General features: G+C 40.7%; 2 protein-coding genes across 3 annotated transcripts in view; one reads left to right on the forward strand and one right to left on the reverse strand.

The window, feature by feature from the left end:
- PSMD1 (proteasome 26S subunit, non-ATPase 1) overlaps positions 1-24001 on the reverse strand; it is a 61790-nt gene that overhangs the window by 17483 nt on the left and 20306 nt on the right. Inside the window, exons 17-18 of the mRNA XM_042878092.1 lie at positions 4903-5017; positions 2119-2235 (exon numbers count right to left, since the gene is read on the reverse strand). Coding sequence (XP_042734026.1) covers positions 2119-2235; positions 4903-5017 — 232 coding nt within the window. The remainder of the gene's footprint in view (positions 1-2118; positions 2236-4902; positions 5018-24001) is intronic.
- On the forward strand, positions 11943-23379 carry HTR2B (5-hydroxytryptamine receptor 2B). Of its 2 annotated transcripts, XM_042878120.1 has the most exons (4): positions 11943-12554; positions 13180-13860; positions 20073-20273; positions 22243-23379. In XM_042878120.1, exons 2-4 carry the CDS (start codon positions 13554-13556, stop codon positions 23121-23123), a joined length of 1389 nt encoding a protein of 462 aa, XP_042734054.1. In that variant the 5' UTR covers positions 11943-12554; positions 13180-13553; the 3' UTR covers positions 23124-23379. The 2 variants fall into 2 exon arrangements, with proteins under 2 accessions (XP_042734054.1, XP_042734055.1); XM_042878121.1 differs by lacking the exon at positions 11943-12554 and having other exon boundaries at positions 12777-13860.

A 24001-nucleotide genomic window follows, 5' to 3' on the forward strand; every position in this document is an offset into this window, starting at 1 on the left:
AGACAATGATATGAAGTTGTCTAAATGTAAAATTTAGCTTCTTGATAACCCCACAAAGACCACAAACACACTTTGTGGGACGTGAAACCCAAGGAGTGCCGCCTGTTAGCTGCTTATCTACCGATTGCTCTGTCATGCAGTTTAGAAACCTAATCAGATTAAAACACATCACCGTAACCCAACAATGGCCAGTTATCTGAACTCCACCTTTTCACATCAGAGCAATTTTTCTTCAGGCTGGCAGAGAGCTCTAAAACGTTTCCCATAGAAATGAGGATAATAAATAACGTCATGGGCAGCATATTCCTCACAATATTCCTTGTAATTTTGAGCAAGAAATCACGGTATCTACAGGTAACTTTCTTCAAAAGAAATAAAATTGATACATTTTGTGCTCAGTTCCTAAATCACCAGGTTATTTCAAGGATTCCTTATTAGTTTATATCTTGTAGGATTTTGGCTGCCATGTTTTCAGCGTTTGCAGCGTTTCTATGACCGCGTCATAAATTGCCTTCTGCATCTGCATTATGTAACAACGCATTCTGGCTCGTAAATGGGGCTTCAGCATTAAGCTTTTCCAGTTCCTCTCCCCATTTTTAAACAAGGCACCGAGTCCCAGACTGTACATCTTATCCTCTATTTGCTAGCCAACTATTTTAACAACCTGTTTAGTAAGCCTACGTATTACACAGAGCTCTGAAGCTAAGGATAGCAGCACTCTCTGGGGAAAGAAATCTGACTTAGTACACACTAAAAGGACCACTCCTTCCATTTGCACTTCTGGATAGGACACGGATTCTTCCATCTCAAAAGACTGAAAACCCAACAGATGCATTACTCACAGCATCCTTTCACAAAAGAAAGTATCATCCTTATTTTTTTGGGTGGGAAGGGCACGAGAAGGCTACACCATTTGTCCAGCACTACAGAAGAGCACAGAAGAATGATTAAACTTAACTTCCTATACTCAGAGCTGGCATTCCAACCAGTGGAAGAAATGATAAAAACAAGTGGTTTCTTTCCAAAGAAAGGATCTTCCAGCTTCATGTTACAGTCATTTCGTATCTTGGAAGATGAGGGGATCTTACAGAGCTCTACTATTCTCCTGTTTTATTCAGTTGAACTACAATTTAGATAATGCAACTGCCAGATCATGCTCAGTGAAAAACTCCCTTTCTATTTTTATTTTTAAATAATACAGAGGAACCAACTGCTAGCACAGCCATACATTCTGTGCCTTGGAAATACCCAAGCACCTGTATTTGTGGATTTTGTTTGCTTTCCCAAGCAAAATTTTCCAATGGAAAAAGGTTTTTTTTCCTCCTCATTCTCCCCATCCAAATGCAGTAAAAGTGTGGCTGCTTTTATTATAGTTCAATTTCTGAAACGATGGCAATAAAAGCAACCCATTACGATAGGGGAGTAGCAAAGTACCAGCTACAGCTCAGCCTCACTGCTCACCAGAGAACATGAAATGTGAAACCTCAGGGCTCCTATTAACGCAGACTTTCAGACTGAACAAATGTTTGCGTATTATCATCTGTCATATACTCACAAGGCAACCTGTCTTTAAAAGCTAAACACAGCACACGCAACCCTTTTTGCCCTCCAAGCAGAAAGAAAAGCTCCATTAAAAAAAAAATCATGTGCTATAAAGTAACTGAGACAGTTGTGGCAGCAGAAATTGTTTCACCTGAAAAGCACACAGTGAGCTGCTAAAAAAAAAAGAAAAAAAAGCTTTACTAGACAGCCCTGCTCACACAAATCACATGTCTACAGGCCTCGATACATTTGAGACAAGGGAGGTACTTGTGTTTTTTCAAGACAGTTTAGCATCGTTACAGAACACACTCTCTCTAAGCAGGAGTGTGTATTCAGGTAACACCCAAAGTTAAAATGCTGTCATTTACCAGGCATATTTCTATTGCCATGCATCACTCCCTCATTCCAAAGTGCATGCTCCAGCCCACACCGGAGCTTCCTGCTCTGCATTCAGCTCTTGCTCTTTAGGAGGCACATACTCTCTTGCTAATGCTTACGTACAGAGCACTAACAACCTGACATCCAACACCACACTTCCAACCTAGCAAGCTGGTATGTAAGGCATGCCACTATTACCTTTGGGCAGGTAATCTCAGTCTGCTGGATCATGATAAGGGCAGATGCAATCAGAGCTCCTTGACGTACATAGTTCACAGGATCATTTGTCATTGGTTCAAGCAAATTAATTGCTTCCTATTAAAAAAAAAACAACAAAACATCACAAAGTTAATATTGTTTTCAGTATCCTAGGATTCAGCACTGTAATCCAAGGTTAAGATTGGTGCTAACACATACATTCAAAAAAAAGCAACTGGCTGGAACAAGATCTACCTGCAGAAACAAGACAATAGATCAGCAACTGTTGTTATAAACAACAAACAAATTCAGTGCATCAGAACTATTGACAATGGCACGTCTTAATCTCCACACATAAATTATGCTTGTGCTTTCTTTGCAACAAAATGCATCAGTGTTACCTTCATTTTCCATTTAAAAATGATGCAGAGATATCAAACAATGTGTCAGAGGTTAGAAAATGAGATAGTAAAGTAATCAAGTTCCAAATTTCTGACCTTATACTTCATTGTTAAAGTCAGTAAAATTCAGCATCACACAAAAGCACTCATGGCAAACCCACATCAAGTGGTGCTGCCTATAGGCATCCACGTAGTAAATTCGGGTTTTGAAAACATTTCAAACTCCTCCACTGCTTCTCCAAACTCAGTAACTTCCCAACTAAGCCTAGCTGAACACAATCTATCTTGGATCTACCAATAAAGATTCGTTTCAATATTGAATATGGATTATGAAAAGCTATAAGGAACCCATTGTAATACATGTTGCTTAGATATCCAGGATCAGCAAGTGAAATTTGCTGGCTTCTCAGACTAAATAATCTCCCCAGGAACATCTTTATTCTCTGTTTACAGTTCTGCCACTTTGCAAGCCATGCCGTAAACATACAAAGAATTACTACAGTTACCATTTCATTTCTAATCATCCAAGGTCCTCAGTGCACACTGCACAAGATGACAAAACTCTTCTAAACTCAGTGCTGCCAAAATGAGATCCTTCTCCTCCTTCAATTTCCCTTCAGCTGTATTGTCTCTTCTCTTTTCCTGTCTAGCTGCAGCCCTCATTTCATCTCATCTCACAGCGAGCTTTTCCAGCTTGATAATTCAACAGAGAACTGCTGTTTAGCCCTGGCCAGTGGTCTGAGTTTGTGTCTGCACCAACTCACTGATAAGGTGGAAAAGGTGTCAAGAGGGACTGAAATTATCCATGTCAACAACAGCAAGTTGTCAGAGTACTTAGCCGGTGCTCACCAGCCACACTCTTCAGATCTAAATGGAGCAAACCTCAGCAGTTTGTATAGCCATCGGCTGTACAGATAAACTTGGTCAGTGGCAATACAGAGGCTGTCTAAAAGCACTCTGAAATGGCACGTGGAAATACAAGAAGCTCAAAGAGCACTTTTAAACCATTATGTGATTTTCTGATTACGGAAGCTGGACATACCTGGCAGTCTCTTGAGCTTTCTTCTGTTCACACAAACTGAGGGCATGAACAAAAGCAACTGAATGCATGAGTACCCCAGCGCACACCTCTCGGTGTACTTCACTTGGTGAGGCTTTTACAAACAAGCTGATTTCATACAAAACACCATTTCTGAGAAAAACTTCCAGTGCCCTCACTTAGACTGCTTTTTGCCACATGAGCTATCTTGAAGGCTGAGCTCTTCTGCCTGAAGGTATCATGGGTTGCTCATTCATTCATTCTTTTGGCATGCACTGAACACCATATAATGGAACATTGACCATGACCAAAAGCTTCCCAATTTCTAAAGTCCAATATAATTAGGCTTTCAAAACCTACTAATCTAAGCTTCAGAAGGTATGCATGTGCATAATCTGATGGTTTAGATCCTTACCATACCAAGCATCTGGAAATAAAACAGACTCCTTTGTGCGACTAAAAGCATTTCCAATTAAATCAACTTGTCAGATGCAGAAGGTTAAAAATAATTAGCTCCTTAATTCCACCTTCCACTTGGGAATAAAGCAACCTGGATAAAAATAGTATTCTCAGTATGCTTTCAAGTCTGCATGCTTTAGGTACTAAAGATGGCAGGAAGCACGCGTCAGCATTCTGTGCATTTCACAACAAGTGACATGCTGGAGAGCACTGTGTGCAAGAGCCAAAGAAGTAACGTTTAATACTGGCTAGGAAGGGAGATACTGATACATTTGAGATGCATCAAAGGTATGGAAGCATGAAATATTAATTTCAAATATATAATCTGTGCATCTATTTCAAAACTGTGATTCAGAACTAGTACTGAATACACACGTGGATGGAGTGTGGAAGCTTATCCCAGAGGTGCTTGTCTTACAGTAGTGTGAAAGACCCTTGTCTCCCACATGTGAGAGCTCTCTCTTTCTTACTGATACTTTCAAAGGAACAGTGAATTATACACTGGAAAACACACTTAATTTCAGTGCACTTGGCTCTGCATGAATTTTCCGAGATTTATATACCACAGAGAAGAAGAAAAGAGCTGGTTTGCTGGCTGTTGCTTTCCTATCACTGGCATTCCCCATCCTCCTCTAAAGTGATCTGTACAAGGATGAAGGATGGAGTAATGGTTCTGAAGTACTGAACACGCATTTAACATTGAGTAGCTACTGACAGTAAGAAAACTCTTTAGGAAAGTTTGAGCAAAATTTAAAGTAGTACTGCTCTCCTACAGCTGCCTAGGAGTGTGCATGTACAAGAAATGTGATTTCTGTGTGTGACGTTCCTGCACAAACATCTCTATGGAAGGAGAGTACAGAAAGTGTGAATGGATCTGATCCTCACCTTGTTTCCAGTGCCCGCACAGCAGATGCCCAAAGCCATGGCAGCCCCGTAGCGCACATGGGGATTGTAGCTCTCTGACAGCAAAGAAACCACACTTGGACATTGCTCAGGAGTCCTAAAGAAAGGCAAAATAAAGTGTTATTTATTACTACTGTTCTTCAAAGTTTGGAGACTTTGTTCTGTTGATACAGGAAAACTTAAAACTGTCCTTCTACACAGTATGTTTTGCATTTCTCAACTGTAAGAAGAGGAGCAGAACAGAAGGGCCCAGAGAAGAACAGGGAAAAGTGCATAAATTAATGAACTTCCCCATCCCAGCAGGTACGACACACAGCTGTCACCTATTAAAATGTTCTTTTCTCAATGTATATTTTCTGTAATGAAAATAAGCACGTCTCGTACTCATTTGCCTTCTGAACTTTCTTAAATCTACCCAATCTCATGACACCACAGACACACAAGCAATGCAGGAATGCAGCTGGCAAGTACATGCTCATGAAAGAGAAAAATGGAAAACTATAAACTGCAAGAGATTTAATTATGAGTGGTTTCAAAATGCATATCATCTGGTTATCTTCTGCATTTCACTGCCCATCAGCCCAGACTAGTTCTGCAGTTGTCACATCTGTGATCCTAAAGACAGTCTTACAAGCCATTTGGTTTGACTATAAGCTGATTTCAGATCAAAATATACAATTAAAATTAAGGTGTTCTCAGCTTTTAACTTTCAGTTCTAAGTCAGTTTGTGGTATTGGCTCTTTTCTTCTTATGTTTGCTATGTTGGAAGCTGGAGGTTGTTGACAGTACTTGTAGTACATAGGAACTATAGCATCATGTTGCATTATTAGGTGCCTATCAAAGTACTCAATCAACTCAAGGCATAAAAAAAAAAGAAACATGATTATGCTCCAGTGTTGTTATGTAAACACATACCTGAACCACAGAAAACCGATATAAGAAATCTCAAGCAATAATGCATCTTCTTTGTTCATTATGACCGAGGACCCAAGACAAGCTCACATATCCAGCTATGCGAAATTCTGCACTGTGCAGATAATCAGCTTAATTCTGCTCTACTATCTCTTCCCACTTCAGCACATCCCCCATAGTCTCCTCCAATAAGCAGCCCTGAACCCACCTTTGCACTCCCCTCTCCTGCTCTTGCTTAGCTCAGACCAGCAGCACCCACCCAGGCTCCAGCCTTGCTTCATGCATCCCACCGCTTCCCTCACTTCGCTGCTGAGGGGACCCACGAGCACCCTGGTTTCACAGGCTGCTCAGCACATCAACACTCTGTTCCTTCCTAAAACATTCACATGAGAAATACACGAGAAGAACAGATGGAAGCACTAAGATGCAGCCATGACAAGGAACGCTAGGAATTCAGGAGATGGGACACAAAATGATTCTGTCCCACAAGCAAGCAGACTACAGAGTATGACCTAAAAAGCATGTGTAAAACCACCTATCAGTCTGTTGCTCAAACAACGGCTGAATGTTTACTCAAAACAAGCTGATGTGGAGAGTGGGAATCACAAATCCTGTAACAAGTGAGCCCCAGCATTCAGCTGCACAGAAGATTTCAGTTCTTGAACAAAGATTCTTAACACCTTTTTGTTTGCTATTCTTCAGCAAATGTTGAGCAGGCAGATTGCAAGTCAGACTGGAGAAATTTTTTTTTCTGGCAAAGATGTGATTATGCACTTTGAAGAATTAATCATTACATTCCTGCTCAGAAAGCTGGATATTATAGAATCATTAACTTGGACAGATCCTTGCATCTCAGGGTCAGAAGTTCCGACAGATTTTATTACAAAATCAGGATTAACACCCACCAATTCATTGCAGAATTCTTAGTCAGATTTACATTATTTGTGGTCATTATTTTGAATGCTTTTATCTCAAATCTACTCATAAAACAGTCAAACAATGACAGATGGCCTCCTGTAAATCCATCGTGGGAGCAGAAGTTGATCCCACCACTTCCTTCACTTCCGCAGTCTTCCAGAAGTTCTTCCCCACATATTACACAAGAGAAGGCAGAATCACAAGTGGGCAGAGGAAGTTGAAGAGCCTCATAAAAACACTCATCAGAGGAACATGACCTCAGTTACAAGAGCAGTGCTGGCATCAGTGCTTACGTTGTAACGTGTTTGCTCGCTCTACTGCTGAAATGCTTTACAAAGTCCTACATGCTATTGCCAGACGGTTAGCAAATATAAGCTCCAAAGCTCACTTAATAAAATTCATAAAACTCCAAATAGTTCTGTTACGTGATCAAAGGCACAATTTGAAACACCCTCCTACGCAGTCCCAGCCTGCAATCTTGCTCCTGTGGAATTACTTCTAACCGGCAATCGGACTGAGGAACATGCTGAAAACACCATCACGTTCTCCTCCCCTCAGCCCGAGGTTTTTCACCCTTCCTTGCGAGCACAGCCACACGAGCCACTGACTTGCTTTCAGCACAAGAGAGGCAGCTCCGCTCTGATGGAGGAAGTCTCCCCTCCATCAGGACCAGCGCCATGCAGGTCCCACACCACCTCTGCTCGAGGCCGCCTGCTGCAGGCCTCCACCTCCTCCATCGTGCCCCTCAATGAGCTGGTGTGGTTATGTTCCCTTGGTGGGAGAAGGAGAGAAGCAATAGTGAAGACGAATGAATTTCTCAGCAGTCACACCCAGCAAGAGGCTGCTCCTAGCACCGGTAGGGTCACCAGGTGTTACTGCAGGTTAAACAGACAGTAACTTGCGTGAAACATCGGAATGACACGGACACACAGGGGGCAGTTTCAACAGCAGACATTCCCATTTCACAGTAAAAACCCTGAACTTGGAATATATTTAATATACTGTGAGGCCCAAAGCAACATATCGTAGTCCCCTGTGCTGACCTTCCTGTAACAGAGGCCAGTAATTTAATCCAACAAATTCCTACATTAAAGCCTGAGGCAGGTCTTTAACCTGGGCTGTATATCTTAGGAAGATATGCAGTGTCTATTTTTAAACCAAATTACCTTTAATGCACCGGTTCCTTCCTTTCCTCCTAATGCTGGTTTTGCTCAAGCAGCCTGGTTTTGCAATTACATTTTACTCAACAGCAAAACAACAGAAGTGCTTGATTGTTTCCTTCATTTTCATTTGAGTATTGCTCTACTGCTCCTATGTAATCCAAAGAAATATAAACGTCAACGAATCCACACCCACAACCAAAAAAATCTTCGTCACAACTGGCTCTATTCCTTCTGTTATCAGGAAACAAAATAAATTAAGAAGCCAAAGAAGCTTCACAAGTCTGTTCCCTAGGACTTCTGCACAGTAGCCAGCTACAGCTTTGTTTCCAGCCCATGCCAGGAGAAGTTTTACTGCTGTGATACTTGGCCTGCTGATGAAGGACTTGCTCCAAGGTACAGTTTGGTTTGTTTCAGAAATCATAAACAAAACCTTTAAGAAAATTAAGATGCACCAAGACAGTAATGAGAAATCGTCAGCAAAACCTAACAGCTGGCATTTTATCGGGTTTACTCACCAAGTGGCTCCTCTCAAAACCACACAGAAACAAACACTGCTTTACTGAGGATTCTGAATCCTCGCAGAAGCACAACACAACTGCCTAACGCTGCCCCGCAACCTCAGCTTCAGCCCCAACTTTGATCTCGTTCCTGAGGATGTTCATCACTGGGATATAATACGTGACACTCATAAACATACAAATATTGCGCTGTATATAGAAGGCTGATGTTTAGCTTCCAAGTGCCCTGAAATTTCCCAGAAATAAAGTTTTTATTAAGCCTCCGATAGAAAAAAATCCCCAACTAAAATATAGGCCTAATCTGAAGAAAGACATACAGATTGGTTGGAAGTGGAGGATGGGCATTCGTCCTTTCAGTTAATGATGTTGATGATGGAAAAGTTCTCCATAGTTTGCAAATTCTATTTCCTTTTCAAAAGGAATCCTTTCTTACAGCAGCTCTATTCAGAATCCTAAGGCCTGGGGGGTGGGGAGGTAGAAGTTCTGAAGGTAAATTACATTTGCAATACCTGCAGGTACAAAGTCATCTTTCTCTGTAGGATTTGCCCACACCAGCCTTAGTGGCATACTGAAACTTACCACACACTGTTGGGTCCTTTGATTCTGTTTAACAATCTACTATTTTTGTCTAAGAAGTGTGCATCAACAAGACAAATTAACAACTCCAATTGTCCCATCTTGAAGCACACTGCACTCATTATCTCAGAATTACATCCAAATACCCTTGTGCAATTTATCTCCCATTTTGAGACTTACACATCTTGAAGGTTACAGGACTACTGTCATTTCTGCTTCTGTTTTAGCAATATTTGAACATGAAAACGTTCCGATGCTACCTTTTACAAGTATACAAGTAAACAAAGAGAATACTGAAAATAAACATCACACTGAGTCTGACTTGAGACTAAAAATGGAGTTGTCTGAACCATCACTTCACACACTTATTTTTTAGTCTAAACATTTAAGGGCTTTACAACTTGGTGAAAAATGAAATGTTAGAGGGGAATAATGTCAAATTTATCTTTGAAATTCTTCATCAGTCATACTTCAAAAGATTATAAATATATATGACTTTCTAAGCTAATGGACATGAATTAATCATTTGATACAGGACTAGTTCTACACATTGCTTTGCTTGTGTGGTGACAAGTAAAGAAGAAAAGCTTAATATGCATTTCATTTTATCCATGCATGAGTTAATAAAGGAAGAACGCAGACATCTAACTGCACAATTTGCAGAGTGTGTGTGCAGCAGGGCACAACACAGGGGAGGGGAAAAGTGCAGACAAAAATGCAACAAACTGGCACATTTCAGTGTCTGATAGGCATGGGCATAAATCTCATCTACTTCTCCCTTGACAAAAGGATGCAAGCTATTCAGGGGCCAGGAATTTCCTGCAACTATCTCATGCAGCACAGGCTCTTTCTCCACACCAATTTTATCCAAATTGCCTTCCAGTTGCGTCACTGAGACCTGCTGAGGAAGGAGGGCTCCCAGGCGGCCTCCCACCAGCAGGAGGTCAGGAGAGGGCTGCAAACAGCTGCAGCACAGGAGCCGCAGGGATGGGCGCCTACCAAAGGACACTGCCACCAGTGACGGCGTGACTGAAGCAGACTCGGACCCCTTCAAATAAAACACTGTTGGCAATTTGGAAACAGAAATAACAGCAGTGAATAGCTGTGGTGAAATATCTATACATGGCTCAAATACTAATGGTGAAGCAGGGTGTAGCGAGCCTGAAGTTCTACCACTGGAGAGGAAAGGGGCATATAGGTGGAGCGTGCAGGGAAAGCCTAGCCAGGCATGCAGAGAACTTGCTAGAGACCTGTAATGATATACAAGTGGATTTCTCCTCCCTCCTTCCCCCCCCTCCAGAAGAATTATTAAAGCCTGAGGAAGTTAAAAACCATTATGAATGACAGGTAAGCTTTTTAACCATCTGAAATTGAACAACGCACAAAGCTATATGCTTGTATGTCCTCTGAACAAGCCTATGTGTAGCTGAAGTCTCATCACCATCCTCTGGAAGGGCCTAAGAACACTATTTTAACCTGTATTGAAAAATCCTTCCCCTTTCCATAAGGATGCTTTCACACAGCTCCCATCACACCCACCTGCAGGCAGCAGGGCGGCCTTTGGGTGGTGCTACATCAAAGCACCTCTCCCTCCTAATTTGTTTAATTCAGACATTTTTGGAGGCGGAGAGATGTTTTAATCATATAAATTATGTTATAAAATGCAATGAGGTATTCTAGAGAAGTGGAAACACCTGATTTTCCCTCTGACAGAAAGAACTTTTTATCACAGCAACCTGAAGAGACGCTTCTCCTACTTGCCTAAGATTTATAACAAGTCAAGTTGACAAAACTACATTTCTCCACCACCGACACTTCCCCCACACTGAAGTCACTCTGTCTACTGTGTTGTGGAAGATAAAAATATAAGAAGAAGAAAAAAACCCACCTCTTTAAAGATAATGCTAAGCATCCAGCACAGTCTTATAGCAATAACTGGTGCTGATGATGAGCAGAAGTTTCTGATAGAAACGGTCTGCTTTTAACCCCCAGAGCTTTTAACTCTGTTCTCCTAATTTGGAGATGTGACACGAGGAGCAGCTGCACATGGCATACGCCCACAAGTAGAACAACTGAAATTAAAGGATGAATCTATCGTTTATTGCACCTCGCTGCTTTTAATCCAGCATTCCTTCCACATACACGATTCTATATCTACTGCCAATAGCTCCATCCCGAGGAAACAGAATCACCATAGCCAGATTATTCATCTTTATTCTTCAGAAAGTTACGTCTTACGAAGTAAAGACATCAAAAGTCAATTGAAAATGAAGACAATACGAAATTTTAACAAAGGTTTCTTTTTAAGCAGTAAAAATACAGAACAAGTGATGACAACTTTGCTGGATATTCTAGCATACTACCCAAACTGCCAGCTAAATATTTCTATTCACGTCTGGCAGACACTCTCTCTCACTTTGGCTCTAACGAGCTCTATTCCAAAGAAGTTTATCTTACTTTTAAACGAACGTGAATTGATTCACACTTCACCAAGGACCCAAACGGCAGGCTGAGCCTGCTGAGCACCGAGCAGCTCAGGAGTGTAATGGTCAGTGACGTCCCAGGGTTAGATCACGCTCTTTTCTGGCCTTAAACTCAATGACTCTGTTACTCAGTTATCTAGCTAATGTCCACAGAAGTGAAACCTATTTCCATTTTAATGAAGAAATACGCAAACTTAGAGATGATACACATATTTGACTGAAAGTTGGAAGGTATCAAAAACGAACATTCACAATAATAAGAAGCAGCTGCAAGTAGAAAGATTTAAAGTAACAGCCCCCACACTTAAAACAGCATGCTAATCAGAGCGTTTCTGTGGCAGCAGAACTTTGCAGGGTTAACTGTGCTTCTGACCAGAGAGAGGCAGAGAGAGCGATCGCGCACATATGCACGCATGCTGCCCTGCGTACAGTTAGGATATTGTAGGAGGAAGGGCTGTTAGCAAGATCTGCAGATCCTTACACAGCTACAAGAGGCATACGTTATAGGGCTGGAGCACTGAATCAATTAATGCTCGCTGGCTCTTTTCCAGCCGAGCCCCCACTCACTAAGTTCCCTTCTTCCAAGCGCTGGAGCTGCATGCACTGGAATGAGTCGGTCAGCAAACAATGGGTAGCAGCAGACTGCAAGTTTTGCTAATGAACAAAGAAAACTGCACTGAGACCGTGCTAATCACATAAGTAAAATCATCAAGACAGTAGAAGAGGAAGGACAGAAGAAAAGGACATCCTTTCTTTATCTTTTTTAAATGCAGCAAGAATGATTCTTTTCCTGCATTCAAAAACCAGAGAAAATGCCTGGGTAAGGAAGACAGCTTTCCTCAAAGAGAAATTCTTCATCTTGGTGTTAAAAGAAACGCTAAGTGCTAAACAAACACACAAGAGACATTCGTTTGAAAAATAAGAGACAAATAAATGAGCAACCGGCTTTCTAGAAAACAGCGAAAAACCTCATCTTAAAGTCCACCATGTGATGAAAACGAAGAACAAATCACAGAGTATCTTCCTGGATACAAGTGAACTCCACTGAAACACAAGAGAAAAAGGTAAGGCTTTCTTCACCTGAGACTTAGAGCACATCAGGTCCTCTCAGAAACTGTTCAGCTAAAGACAGAACTCTTTCAGCATCTGCTTGGAGGGGGAAATGCAAGCGTTAAGTCTTCAGCTGAGCTGAGAGAGGGGAGAGGAAGAGAAAAGGCTGTGCTTCATAGAAGCCCTGCTCAGATTACAAAAACAAAAGGTTTACTCACCCCCCCCTTGAAGGAATGGGTAAATTTAGAGGTCTCAGTTCCATAAATCTTTATGGTCCCCTTGGGACTGTCACCAGTGTTTTATTATCTGCAACTTCCTGACCCTCACCTGATAAAGTAGGGACTGTTGAGAATAAAACAGAAACCACATACATCATTTCTGAAGATATTTTTGGGGTGATCCTCTCCGGAGAAATAGGACTCTTATTAAGAGGAAACATGGGAACTGCTGCCTGCCTACGCACAGGCTGCCGGAGAGTAGGCACTGGAGAGAGGAGGAGTTGCACACACATCACACCAGCATCTGCCTGCACCAGTTTGTGCTTACAAATAGCAAACCTTCGTACGCTATAGCTAGAGGGAAACAACTGGCATCCAAATCCATCTACCACTTTTTCTTTCTCTTTTTTTTTTCCTACAGCGGTGAAAGATGGGAGCTAATGAACTGCTTACTATTCTCAGGCATTGAATTCTCTTGTACAATCTTCTAAGAGCTGAACCTCGCTATATGGGGACGTCAAACCTTCAGCCCTAACAGCCAGAGATGGACACAAGACAGGACTTGGGTTTTTAAGACTTCAACACACCCAGTAAGGCACAGGATAAAAAAAAAAATTGGATCCAAGCTCTGACATGGTTACTGTACCTCAAAATAGCAGATGACCAGTTTACCATACTGACCATGCTGGCCTTTCTTCAGGACCATCTCGGAGCAGAGAGGCACACTGAACTCTTGCACCATACGCGATTCCTGCACAAAACACAGCTCTCAGACACATCCTGCTGGGCACAAAGATGCCCCATCCTTCACATTTCTTGAACGGGTCTGGAGCTGGCAATGGATCTTTGTCACCTCTCTCGGTAACAGAACCCAAAGAGAACTACTCAAACGATGAGCAAGGAAACAAAGTGCACTGGGCTGCACTGCTGATCCTGCTGGTGATCATCCCCACCATCGGTGGGAACATCCTGGTCATCCTGGCGGTGTCCCTGGAGAAAAAGCTGCAATATGCCACCAACTACTTTCTAACATCCTTGGCGGTGGCGGATTTGCTGGTGGGACTGTTTGTGATGCCGATTGCCCTTCTCATAATACTGTTTGGTGAGTACGGCGCGTTCGTGCCATCAGGCTTGCATATTGGGTACAACTCTGGGAACTCTGATTTAAACAGAAAAGTTGTTTGCTTTCCGCTACTGAGATTTTGAATATTATTTGGATGAGGGCTAAATCTTTTCTTCCTCTAACCATAATGCAGTCTAATGCCTTTATGGTAAGCACATCCTCAGTGGATAGTCCTTCTTTTGAAACAAACCACTGAAAAAGCACCTAAGGCTTACAGCTGATACTATGCAGAGGGAGACATGGCAAATTACACTGTGCACAGCGAATCACTGTTTCCAGTAACTTCAGCTCAACCTCGAAATCTGTCGTACTGGATATTACACTAATGACAGACAGTCATCTCTTAAAAACATGGTTCCTGGAAGCACCAATGACGAGTCTTACCAGCCTCAGTTTCTGGGAACCTGATTTTCTCCTGCTGTGGGAAAAATGGCAAGGTGTGTAAAGCACCCCAAAGAACTCCCATATCTGCCTGTCACGTCAGGGCAGCCCCATCTGTGTACCTGATCTTTGAGACTCAGATTCACCATTCAATCTGCCTCACACGAAATAAAACAGATTTTTTTCTATTTAAACATATATTGGGTGAGACAATTTCTTTCTGGTTAGTCATTACAGAGTAAGGATGACTCTCATATTTTCTCATGTCCAGCTTTATAGCAAATACTACTTTTGACAACTAATCAGAAAGAGATCCATGGGAAAGCAGCTTTTTTTACTCCTGAAGATTCTTTAAGAATGTTTAATTAAAAATGGTCTATTTCAGTTTTATACAAATGAAAAAATAAATCAATGTGATATAGATTTTTTGAAAACTTAAGGATTTACAGAATTATCTTTAGGGTACAGCTACCACTGAACTGCAGATAATGAAAGACAGCAGGAGTTCATTTTTCCTGTGCTGGGGCTGCAGGAGTTGCCTGAGCAACAAACAAACACAATCAAACTTTACTTCAGAAAGTGCATCGGTAGCTTTGTTTGCTGCATGGGACTGCAATCACTTACTAATAAATGTGGCTATTCATTAAAATGACACTGAATTTCTGTGCATTCCAGACCGTTCCCTCCTTAGCAGTCTATGAATTGGAGGTTAGAATTCAGGGCATCAGGTTAGGATTCTCAGATATCATAAAATAGACAGGTATTTCAAGCAACAGATTCTACAAAGAGGACAGAACGTACATAACTGGGACAGGGATTTCTACCTTGAAAAAGAAGTGTGCACACAGGTGAGGAACTTCTGCATGCAAGTGCTAATTCACAGACACTGTCACTGCTTAGTTCTTGCCAAAGACCTCATTAATAACAGAAATAATAAAATTAGTGGCTGTTATAAAAGCACAGATCCCTATAAAAGCACTGCTAATTGACTAGTGACAATAAAAAGAGAAGGCAGGTTCTTTGTGAAGGTTTGGGTGTTGCTTTTCAATTATGCTAGATCAATAACTTCTTTTTAAACTTCATAAAGAGAATATTGCTCCTTAATCTCTCCCAATTAATCTGGTGCTAAATCCTGGTTACACAGTTTGAAGCATCATAGGAATCTTTATAAACAAAAGCATTTTTCACGGTGCAGGAAATACACAAGAAAGCAGTTAATTACAACTAACTTTACTGAGTGAGATTGCAACCAGCCTTCTACACAGCAGCAGTTAAAACTGAAAATTTTCACCTTTCTCTCTGGCTCCAAAGCAGAAAAACTGCTTTCCCTCTTTATGAAGTTATGAACTCTTTATGAGATGCTGAAGCTCAAAGCATGAGCAAAACATCAGGAGTTTGTGGAATCAAGCAAGAACAGTGCATAGCAGGCCTAAATCGCAAAGCTACCTTACCCAGAAAACTACTTGGACACAGAATAATCACTGACTGTCAGAAGGCCATCCAGCCTCCTGGCACCTCCATGCAGGAATGTGTCAGTCATAATGCAATGGCTGTGTGCAGTTTCCAGATACGGAATACAAATATTATGCTTCTGATTCGGAACTGATATCTAATTATATGGAGAATATTTGAGGAAATAGGTGTGAACTAAATCGCAGTCACATTAAACAGCTTTGGACAAATTAGTGTCACAGTGTTCAAATGCAAAAGCTCCTACAGTTAACGGCTCCATGCACTGCTGATAGAGAACAATCTTCAGAAACAGGCTGCTGCAATACTAAAGAGCTGCCCTTAAAAAAAAACAAAATCCAATACCAACCCATGGGTATCATACCGTGAGAAGCAGATTTCCTCTTTTAGGTAAGGTGACTGAAATGTAATGCATATTCATACAATAGTGCAATTTTGATTTAAGAGCACAAGTGTCAGAAAATACAAACAGTTAATTGCTTTTGTTGGTTACTAAATCCTCCCTCATTTCTTCTACAAAAAGGTGGGCACGTTAGGAAATCATTGCACACTCTGAAATCTAGCTTTCCAAAGTTACCCACATTCATAAACACAGAACTACTGCACAGAAGCAAAACAAAGATGCTGCTATTCATCAGATGGTGAAATTAGCAAACTCTTAAGAAGGAGCATCTGATTTGCAAGATTTAAAGCGGAAAAGGTCTGTTGTCTGTGCTTCACAAGCAGTGGCTTACTTGCAGACAGTGCCATCTTTTAAATTATTCCTTTATTCCTCACATGCATCCACTTAGAAATCAAAAGGCAGAGCTGATCCCCCCACGTTGCAAACCATGACTTTAGAAACTCATCAGAAGCAATCGAGCCAATCTTCCCCCATTATTGATTACGAACCATAGAAAATCTCTCCTTCTTACTTGTGCAAACAAGAGAAAACTTATTGCGTTGACAATTACTGTCCAAAACCTCAAATCTAAACGTAAGTAAGAAAACTAGCATTCATTTCTGTCAAACCAACTCTAGAAAAAGGTGCCATAGATGAAATTCAAAGACCTGCACGGCAGCAAAGAATTGCTGGAAGTGCAATTGGAGCGGAGAAATAAGCAAGCAGCTCAAGAGGGAGAGAGCAAGGCAGCAGCACGGAGAGCCTGGGCCTCCTGAGACCACAAAGCTGAGCGCTGCCGCCATGAACCCACACACCACAGCTTGAAGATTGAAGTCTGGGCTTTAAGTCAGCAGATGATTAAAATATCAATTTCCTTCCCAGTAAAAGCATCATTATCTACCAGCAACAAAACGATCCCTATCACAGAATCCTTTACACGCAGCACATTTCAGCAGCCCTTGTAGCAAGAGAACGAACTGTCTTCAAGTCTATTTAAAGACCTCTCTCAATCGTGCACATACATGCACTGGTTTAGGGATTACACATTTCCAAGGTATTTCCTATACATAAATCTTTCTGTAAATAAATATTCTACTCAAGGACAGACAGTTGTGATAAAAGCTTGTCTTACCTCTCCAGGTGCACGACAATTGTAAAGCATATATTTTATCACATTATAATTAAAAATAAGGAAAATCTGCAGCAGCAGCACTGCAGTTCGCAGAGTCTGAGACCAGGTTTGAAGGAAGCATCTTTATCTTATGCCACCTGAGCTGGAGAAAGCAGACAAGATTTCAGGCAGGCAGGCTTGTCAGCTAACCCAGGCTTTCACGGAAAAAAAGAAGTCCAGTCCAGGTTAGGATCAGCATTTCAACTCCCAAGGAAAAAAAAAGGTGGAGAAATCTCAGCACAGTGAATCATGTAATGCTTTGGTTTTCTCCACCAGTGTGGATCTATAACAGGAGAATCAGAGCTTTTAACAGTCTGACCCTCACACCCTGCCGTTTGGCAGGACTTGCCCATTTACTTTCAATCTAAATTATAAAAAGCAGGAACTCAACTGCTTGCTTGTTGTCAGAGGTCAGAGATGCTTTCTGGGTCCTGAAGTAAAATTCATATTCTGCTTTTTCCCTACTGCTAAAATAACACAACAGGCAAACAGTGACACACACCACCACCACTCATCACCAAGCCAACAGCAGTCACTCCCATGCTAGGCACCAAGCTTCTAACACGTGTAAATAAAAGTAAAAGTAAAAGCAACGTGTGCCACAGCACGAATCCTAGAGAGCCAGTTGATACTTCAGGATTTACGGATAGAGTTTCACTACGTATTTGTTCAAATATGACCATGCTCATCAACTCTTTTCAGCTACTGCATTTAAGATCTACCCTGATCTTGCTTGGATAAAAAAAACACACACACAGAAAACAGAACATAATTTATAACCCTGATGTGGCGACTTACTGCCTTCTGCAATCAATTCCAAAGAAAAACTGAAAGACAAAGCCTTCTTTTCAGTTGCACTTACCAACTAACTCTACAGCTCATAAAACTCACAAAGTTGCTCTGCACCAGGAAGCTGTTTTCATTCATTATATTAAAAAGAAAAGCAGCTTTTGGAAGAAGTATTTGAGAAATTTCTTCTGCAAAGAGAAGAAAGCTGCAAATGAAAATAACTTACACTGCTGTTCTCCAGAAAGTAAAACAGTTATAACCCAGGGATCAGCATGCGTGCATTCTAATCAGCAGTGTGAGGGGCTTACTTGAAACCCAGCAGTGTTCTCTGTGCATCCTTCAAGATGCAGAATACTCTTTCCATTGTCCACATTTTATTTGAGCTAACCCTGCATCATTTACACCATACTCAGTAGTAGTATGATCCTTGATGATCCTTATGGGCCTTTTTCGACTTAGAAAACGTTTCCATGATTTTTATTTCTTTTAACTGTATTTTTTTTTCTGGCTTGCTTTCTGCTTCAACGAACCACAAGGCATTTTCATTTTTCCCTTTTTGTTGCTGCTCAAAGGCCAGTTGAAAGCGTAGACAGAAAAACAGGACATCAGTAGCTGTTTCATAACACACTAATTATCACTTCCTCATACCTGCAACGGCAATGTTTTGAAGTATATGTTCAATGGAGATATCTATTTTAATAAATACACAGCTAGATGCCACGTCAAATTTACAGGTTAGTGGTCTGAAACTAGAGCACTTCTCTTCCCTGCTGCCTATTTCCCACACCATCCTCACCTGGAGTCTGTTGTTCTGGGGATGAAGATTTCGCTGGGAGGAAAAAGGGAGTTCATTTCATCATTCATGCCTACAGGGAAGGTTCCCAAACATACACAGCAATGCAGAAAAGCGCACGCTATGTTTGACTTCTAAAATTTTCCATCTTCTGGGGCTCATATTTCAAAAGCAGTACCATATCATTTCCATCTAACAGACATATTATGAGAAAACCTGTTAATGTCAAACTGTTGTGCCAATACCACACTGATAAGATTGAACAGTACGATATTTTCAGTCATTTGGCATTCTCAGCACGTAGATTTATTTGTTTGGAGCAAGGAGATTTTTTTTAAAGTTTGATTGTTACAGGCTTTTTTCTTTTTTTTTTTTTCCTTAATCATTATTCATTGAAGAACTGAATTATCTGGCTTTTAATAAAAAGTACTGATCAAACATGGATTAATTTTACGTGGAGAGACAATTTGAGCAGATCTGAACTGACACAACTAGAAATAGAAAAAACTTCTGTTCACAAAGTCACTTCCAGGACTACAGAACATTCTTACACACAAACACCACTATGGTGCATTTCAGCTTTAATATTGCTTGCAGTGGATTGTAATATAAACAACTTGTGAGTGAAAAATCAAGCAGTTGTGAAAGAAGTCAGTTTCAGTGAAGTTATTTCAGTTTAGAAGCGTAAAGAATAAGAGACCCAGCCTCCCAAAATATCTACCTGATGCAACACTGAATACCACAAAACCTTAATAATGGACACGATGCTGGACAACATATCATTTGTTTATTCTTCAAGATTACTGCTAACTTCAAGATTCACACATAGTTCTGCAATGACTGACTAATATACTGCTTATGGCCTGCTGTCTCCTCCGTGCTTGGATCAGAGGACTATCAGAGAGACAAAGCCAAAAAACCCCATCATTTAATATTAGGGTGCTGCACCAAGCAGTCATGACCCATTTTTAAAAATCTGTTTTACTGTTTCAATCCAGAGCCCTTGCTACAAAGAGCTCATGATCTAAAGCAGAAAGAAAGATAGGGAGCGACTTACAATACACATAATGAATGCTGTGGCGGCAACGTTCAGTTTCTGTAGGGTTAGGAACTTCTCACAGGTACTGATGCCAAATGAGGAAAAGAAAGATACTAAAAACTCTCAAAAAAGCAAAGATTCTAATGAGTTTTCTGTTCTCTTCCAGACAACGCCTGGCCTTTTCCAACTGCCTTGTGTCCCATTTGGCTGTTCCTTGATGTCCTCTTCTCCACAGCTTCCATCATGCATCTCTGTGCCATCTCACTAGACCGCTATATTGCGATTAAAAAGCCCATCCAGGCCAGCCAGTACAACTCATGGGCTACAACAATCATCAAAATCATCATTGTTTGGCTCATTTCAATAGGTACGTGAGGCTTTGAGACTGGAAAAGTAATGCAGAAGCTTTTCATATCCAAAACAATAGGTGAAAGTTGGGCACAAAGACACATCTGGCCAATCTGGGTCACCCTAAGTCAACCATTTGGGTCATACACAGCTACATCAAAAGTCTGAGTGGCTGCTCATCAAGTTTACCAGAAAGGTCAAGGACTGAGTAGGTATCAGCATCATACTTTGTGCTTCTAAAATCCCACAAGTTAGAATTCTGACATCTGCATGGCTAGCACATCTCATGGGAAAGCAAGATTCTGTGTTCCTGTGGAAACAATCTAATATATATCCATCCAAACACAACTTTAAGCCTTGAGTATACACTATTAAAATCAGTGCCTTACTTAAAACTGTCTCATAAAGCCAGTAAAAAAAATGTTAATTACTTGCACCAAAAATTGAAAGATAAGTGAGCAGCTGGTAACAGCCACAGTGAAGACTACCATGCACTGGCAACATATCATACAAAAAGGCCTTTCAGAAAAAAATCACCCAACAATTGATACAAAGGATGCAAATGTATGAATACTTATTAGTGTCTCCCTGTTGTGCACATGGCACCTTGCTTGTCTTCACTGCTTAAAGAGAGTCTTTAAATGAGCTAAGATGGTGAAAACATTGAATTCCTGTAACTAATGCACACCATAGGCAGCAATAGGCCTAGCGTTGTTATGCTGTGTGCAAGAGAAAAATAATTCTGGATTACTTTAGCCAATGACGCATAAAAGAATAGGTAAATTCATCTTCTTGACTCCAGCATGCATGCCCAAAAACAGAAATTTCAACTTGAAATAAAAAATCTGGCAGAACCGCGATGACAGGAAAAAAGATGCCTCTTTATTTTATCACAACAAAAAGGAAACTCTTAATGAGATGTGACACTTGAAAGTTGACCTTTAATATCTGACTCATTGTTATTAATCAGTGCTGCACATTCCATTTCTTTTTATCTAACACGAGAGTACTCTGCAGTAGAGTCTCGTTTCTCCAAATCAAAGGTTAACGTAATTCCATCTTCACTTTAAAGGCTCGCTGTATCCAAAGGAGTGCCTCTTCTCAAGGAAGGGGTCAAGTGGCTCAATGGAAAACCATTTCACCTCCTGCTGCCCCAGTCAACTTCAGTAACCAGAGGAATACTGTAAATCCCTAGATCTCTAAGTGGTATCAGGAAACATAGCACAAATAACCTTCACTAGACAGCAAGGAACCTGTTGTTTTTGTTGTAATGTCAGACTGCTGGCAAATGAAGTGCTGACTGTAATTTAGCAGTTATAAAAAATTCATTTAAAAGGCAAGACTGCTAACTTTCTTTTTTTTTTTTTTTTTTTTTTAAGTGTTGAATTACAGAGCTAGCAAGCAAGCCAGCCTCATTTAAACACTCTTAAATATCCAAGTGACTTGATACAACAAATCTGTCTCAAATGCACACACTGATTAATTCTGGCATCTATTTAACTACTTGTATATATGAAAGTCAAGCAGACTGCAAAAACATCAGCTGTGTCCAATAACTTGATGCCACTAAGAAAGAGGGAAAAAAATACGGGGGCAGACAGCATTAGGGAAATTCACTTCATGAGAGGGAAAAGCCATTCTAATTTCAATGACTAGACTCAAAGCAATTCATGTGTTTTACACTAGAGATGTTGGCAACTTCATACTGCTTTCTCAACTTCTAAGGGTTACCCCTAATCTGATTTTAAAAAAATTAAAAAAGGGGGGGAAGGGGAAGTGTCATTCTGTTAAAACTGAGCTTGCCAAGTCTCACACACTACTATTTGCCCTATTAACCACGCGATGCTCTCAACAGCTGATGTTTTCTCAAGTCACCCTGTGCCTACTCCAGAGAGAGTTCAGGAACTACTTTTCTTTAAAGACTGAAGATTAAGGCTCAAAATTGAGGTTGCAAGCAGTTACTGAAGTACTTGGTTTTTCTTCTCTAGGCATTGCTATTCCAGTCCCTATCAGAGGAATTGAAGATGGAAATGGAAACTCTACAAATATTACATGTCTTCTGATGCCTGATCGCTTTCACGATTTCATTCTGTATGGATCAGTGGCTGCATTCTTCATTCCACTCGCTATCATGATAGTCACTTACTTTCTGACAATTCAAGTGCTACGCAAGAAGGCCTATTTGATCAACAAGCCACCTCAACGTCTCACTTGGTCAACAGTGTCCACAGTATTTCAACGCGACGCTACACCTGCCTGCTCACCAGAAAAGGTGGCCATGCTGAACGGCTCTAGAAAAGACAAGACTCTGACCAACGATATGCCCATCTGTAGAATGTCTACCATTGGGAGGAAATCCATGCAAACCATAACTAACGAACAAAGAGCATCAAAAGTGCTTGGAATTGTATTTTTTCTTTTCTTGTTGATGTGGTGCCCATTCTTCATAACTAACATAAGTTCAGTCCTGTGCCACTCGTGCAACAAGGAAGTTTTTCAAAAGCTCATGGAGATATTTGTTTGGATAGGATATGTATCCTCAGGAGTGAACCCTCTTGTCTACACACTCTTCAACAAAACATTTAGGGAGGCTTTCAGCAGGTATATCACTTGCAACTATCGGACCACAAAGACTGGCAGGGTCCTTCGGAAGTGTTCCAGCAGAATCTCTATCAGAAATTCTGTGACAGAAAATTCCAAGCTCTTTGTTATGCATGGGATGAGAAATGGGATTAATCCCATTATGTACCAGAGCCCAATGAGGCTGAGGAGCTCGCCCATCCAAGCATCATCAGCCATTCTGCTGGATACACTGCTGCTCACAGAGAACGAAGTTGATAAAACAGAAGAACAAGTAAGCTATGTATAGTGGAATGACAGCTGTGACCACATCATAGTGTTACCATCTCTATTACTCTAGGTGACTGTGCTATAAGAGGTTGTAAGTACTACTGTTTCATTTATGCAAGCAATATCTTATGAATTTATAAAGAATTCTTCTCCAAAGTCTCCTCTACTATAACCCCAAACCCTACAGTGGCAACTTCATTCCATGATAAACAATGACTATAGCAAAACTGTATCATACAGAAAGAGGGAAATAAATAAAAGCTAAATCAGTGCAAGTATCTGACTTCAGTCCTCATCATCTTCAGCCTCTTGATTTAAACCCATGGAGTTTTTCTCTTAGACAGCACACAAACATACTGAACTACTTCCTATATACTATAGTTCTTCCTATATACTATAGTTCTCTCTGTTGACACCGTACACTCAAGTACAAGCTTTTCTTGTGTGCTGGGGTATCAGAAATGAAATCATGAGCTCCAGATACCAAAAGGCACACCAACAAACCATAAAATCTGTTTCCAAGAGAGTTTAAAAAAAAAAACCAAAAACAAAAAACCCAAAACATTCCATGGTGGAAATCATCGCATTGCATTTTTTTTCCACAGGGATGGAGACCAGAATCTCTTTCGCACCTGAATTTCATCTCCATTACTCTCACATATAAACATGCTTGGCACTGTCAAATTTGTCAGAGAAAACTGCCCTTCGTTCTTTTCATACTAAGAAAATGAGTACGTAACGAAAATAGGGCCATAACACATCAATAACTAAAACAGGACAGGCAGTGCCTGGAACATCACTTTATTTTGTGGCTTTTATAATTCCAATAAAAGCTTTCCCTAATCCAGCATCGTTCACACAAAATAGAAAAAAACAAAACAAACAAAATTTGTATTG

This window comes from Lagopus leucura, unplaced genomic scaffold (assembly GCF_019238085.1).
Source record: "Lagopus leucura isolate 7727_CA_CO unplaced genomic scaffold, USGS_WTPT01 Super-Scaffold_100021, whole genome shotgun sequence".
Classification (NCBI taxonomy): Eukaryota; Metazoa; Chordata; class Aves; order Galliformes; family Phasianidae; genus Lagopus; species Lagopus leucura.

Coding starts and splice junctions, on each gene's coding strand:
- HTR2B (XM_042878120.1), top strand. CDS start 13,554: ATGCCCCATCCTTCACATTTCTTGAACGGGTCTGGAGCTGGCAATGGA. Junction 13,861..20,072: donor CCTTCTCATAATACTGTTTG/GTGAGTACGGCG, acceptor GTTCTCTTCCAG/ACAACGCCTGGCCTTTTCCA. Junction 20,274..22,242: donor TGTTTGGCTCATTTCAATAG/GTACGTGAGGCT, acceptor TTTCTTCTCTAG/GCATTGCTATTCCAGTCCCT.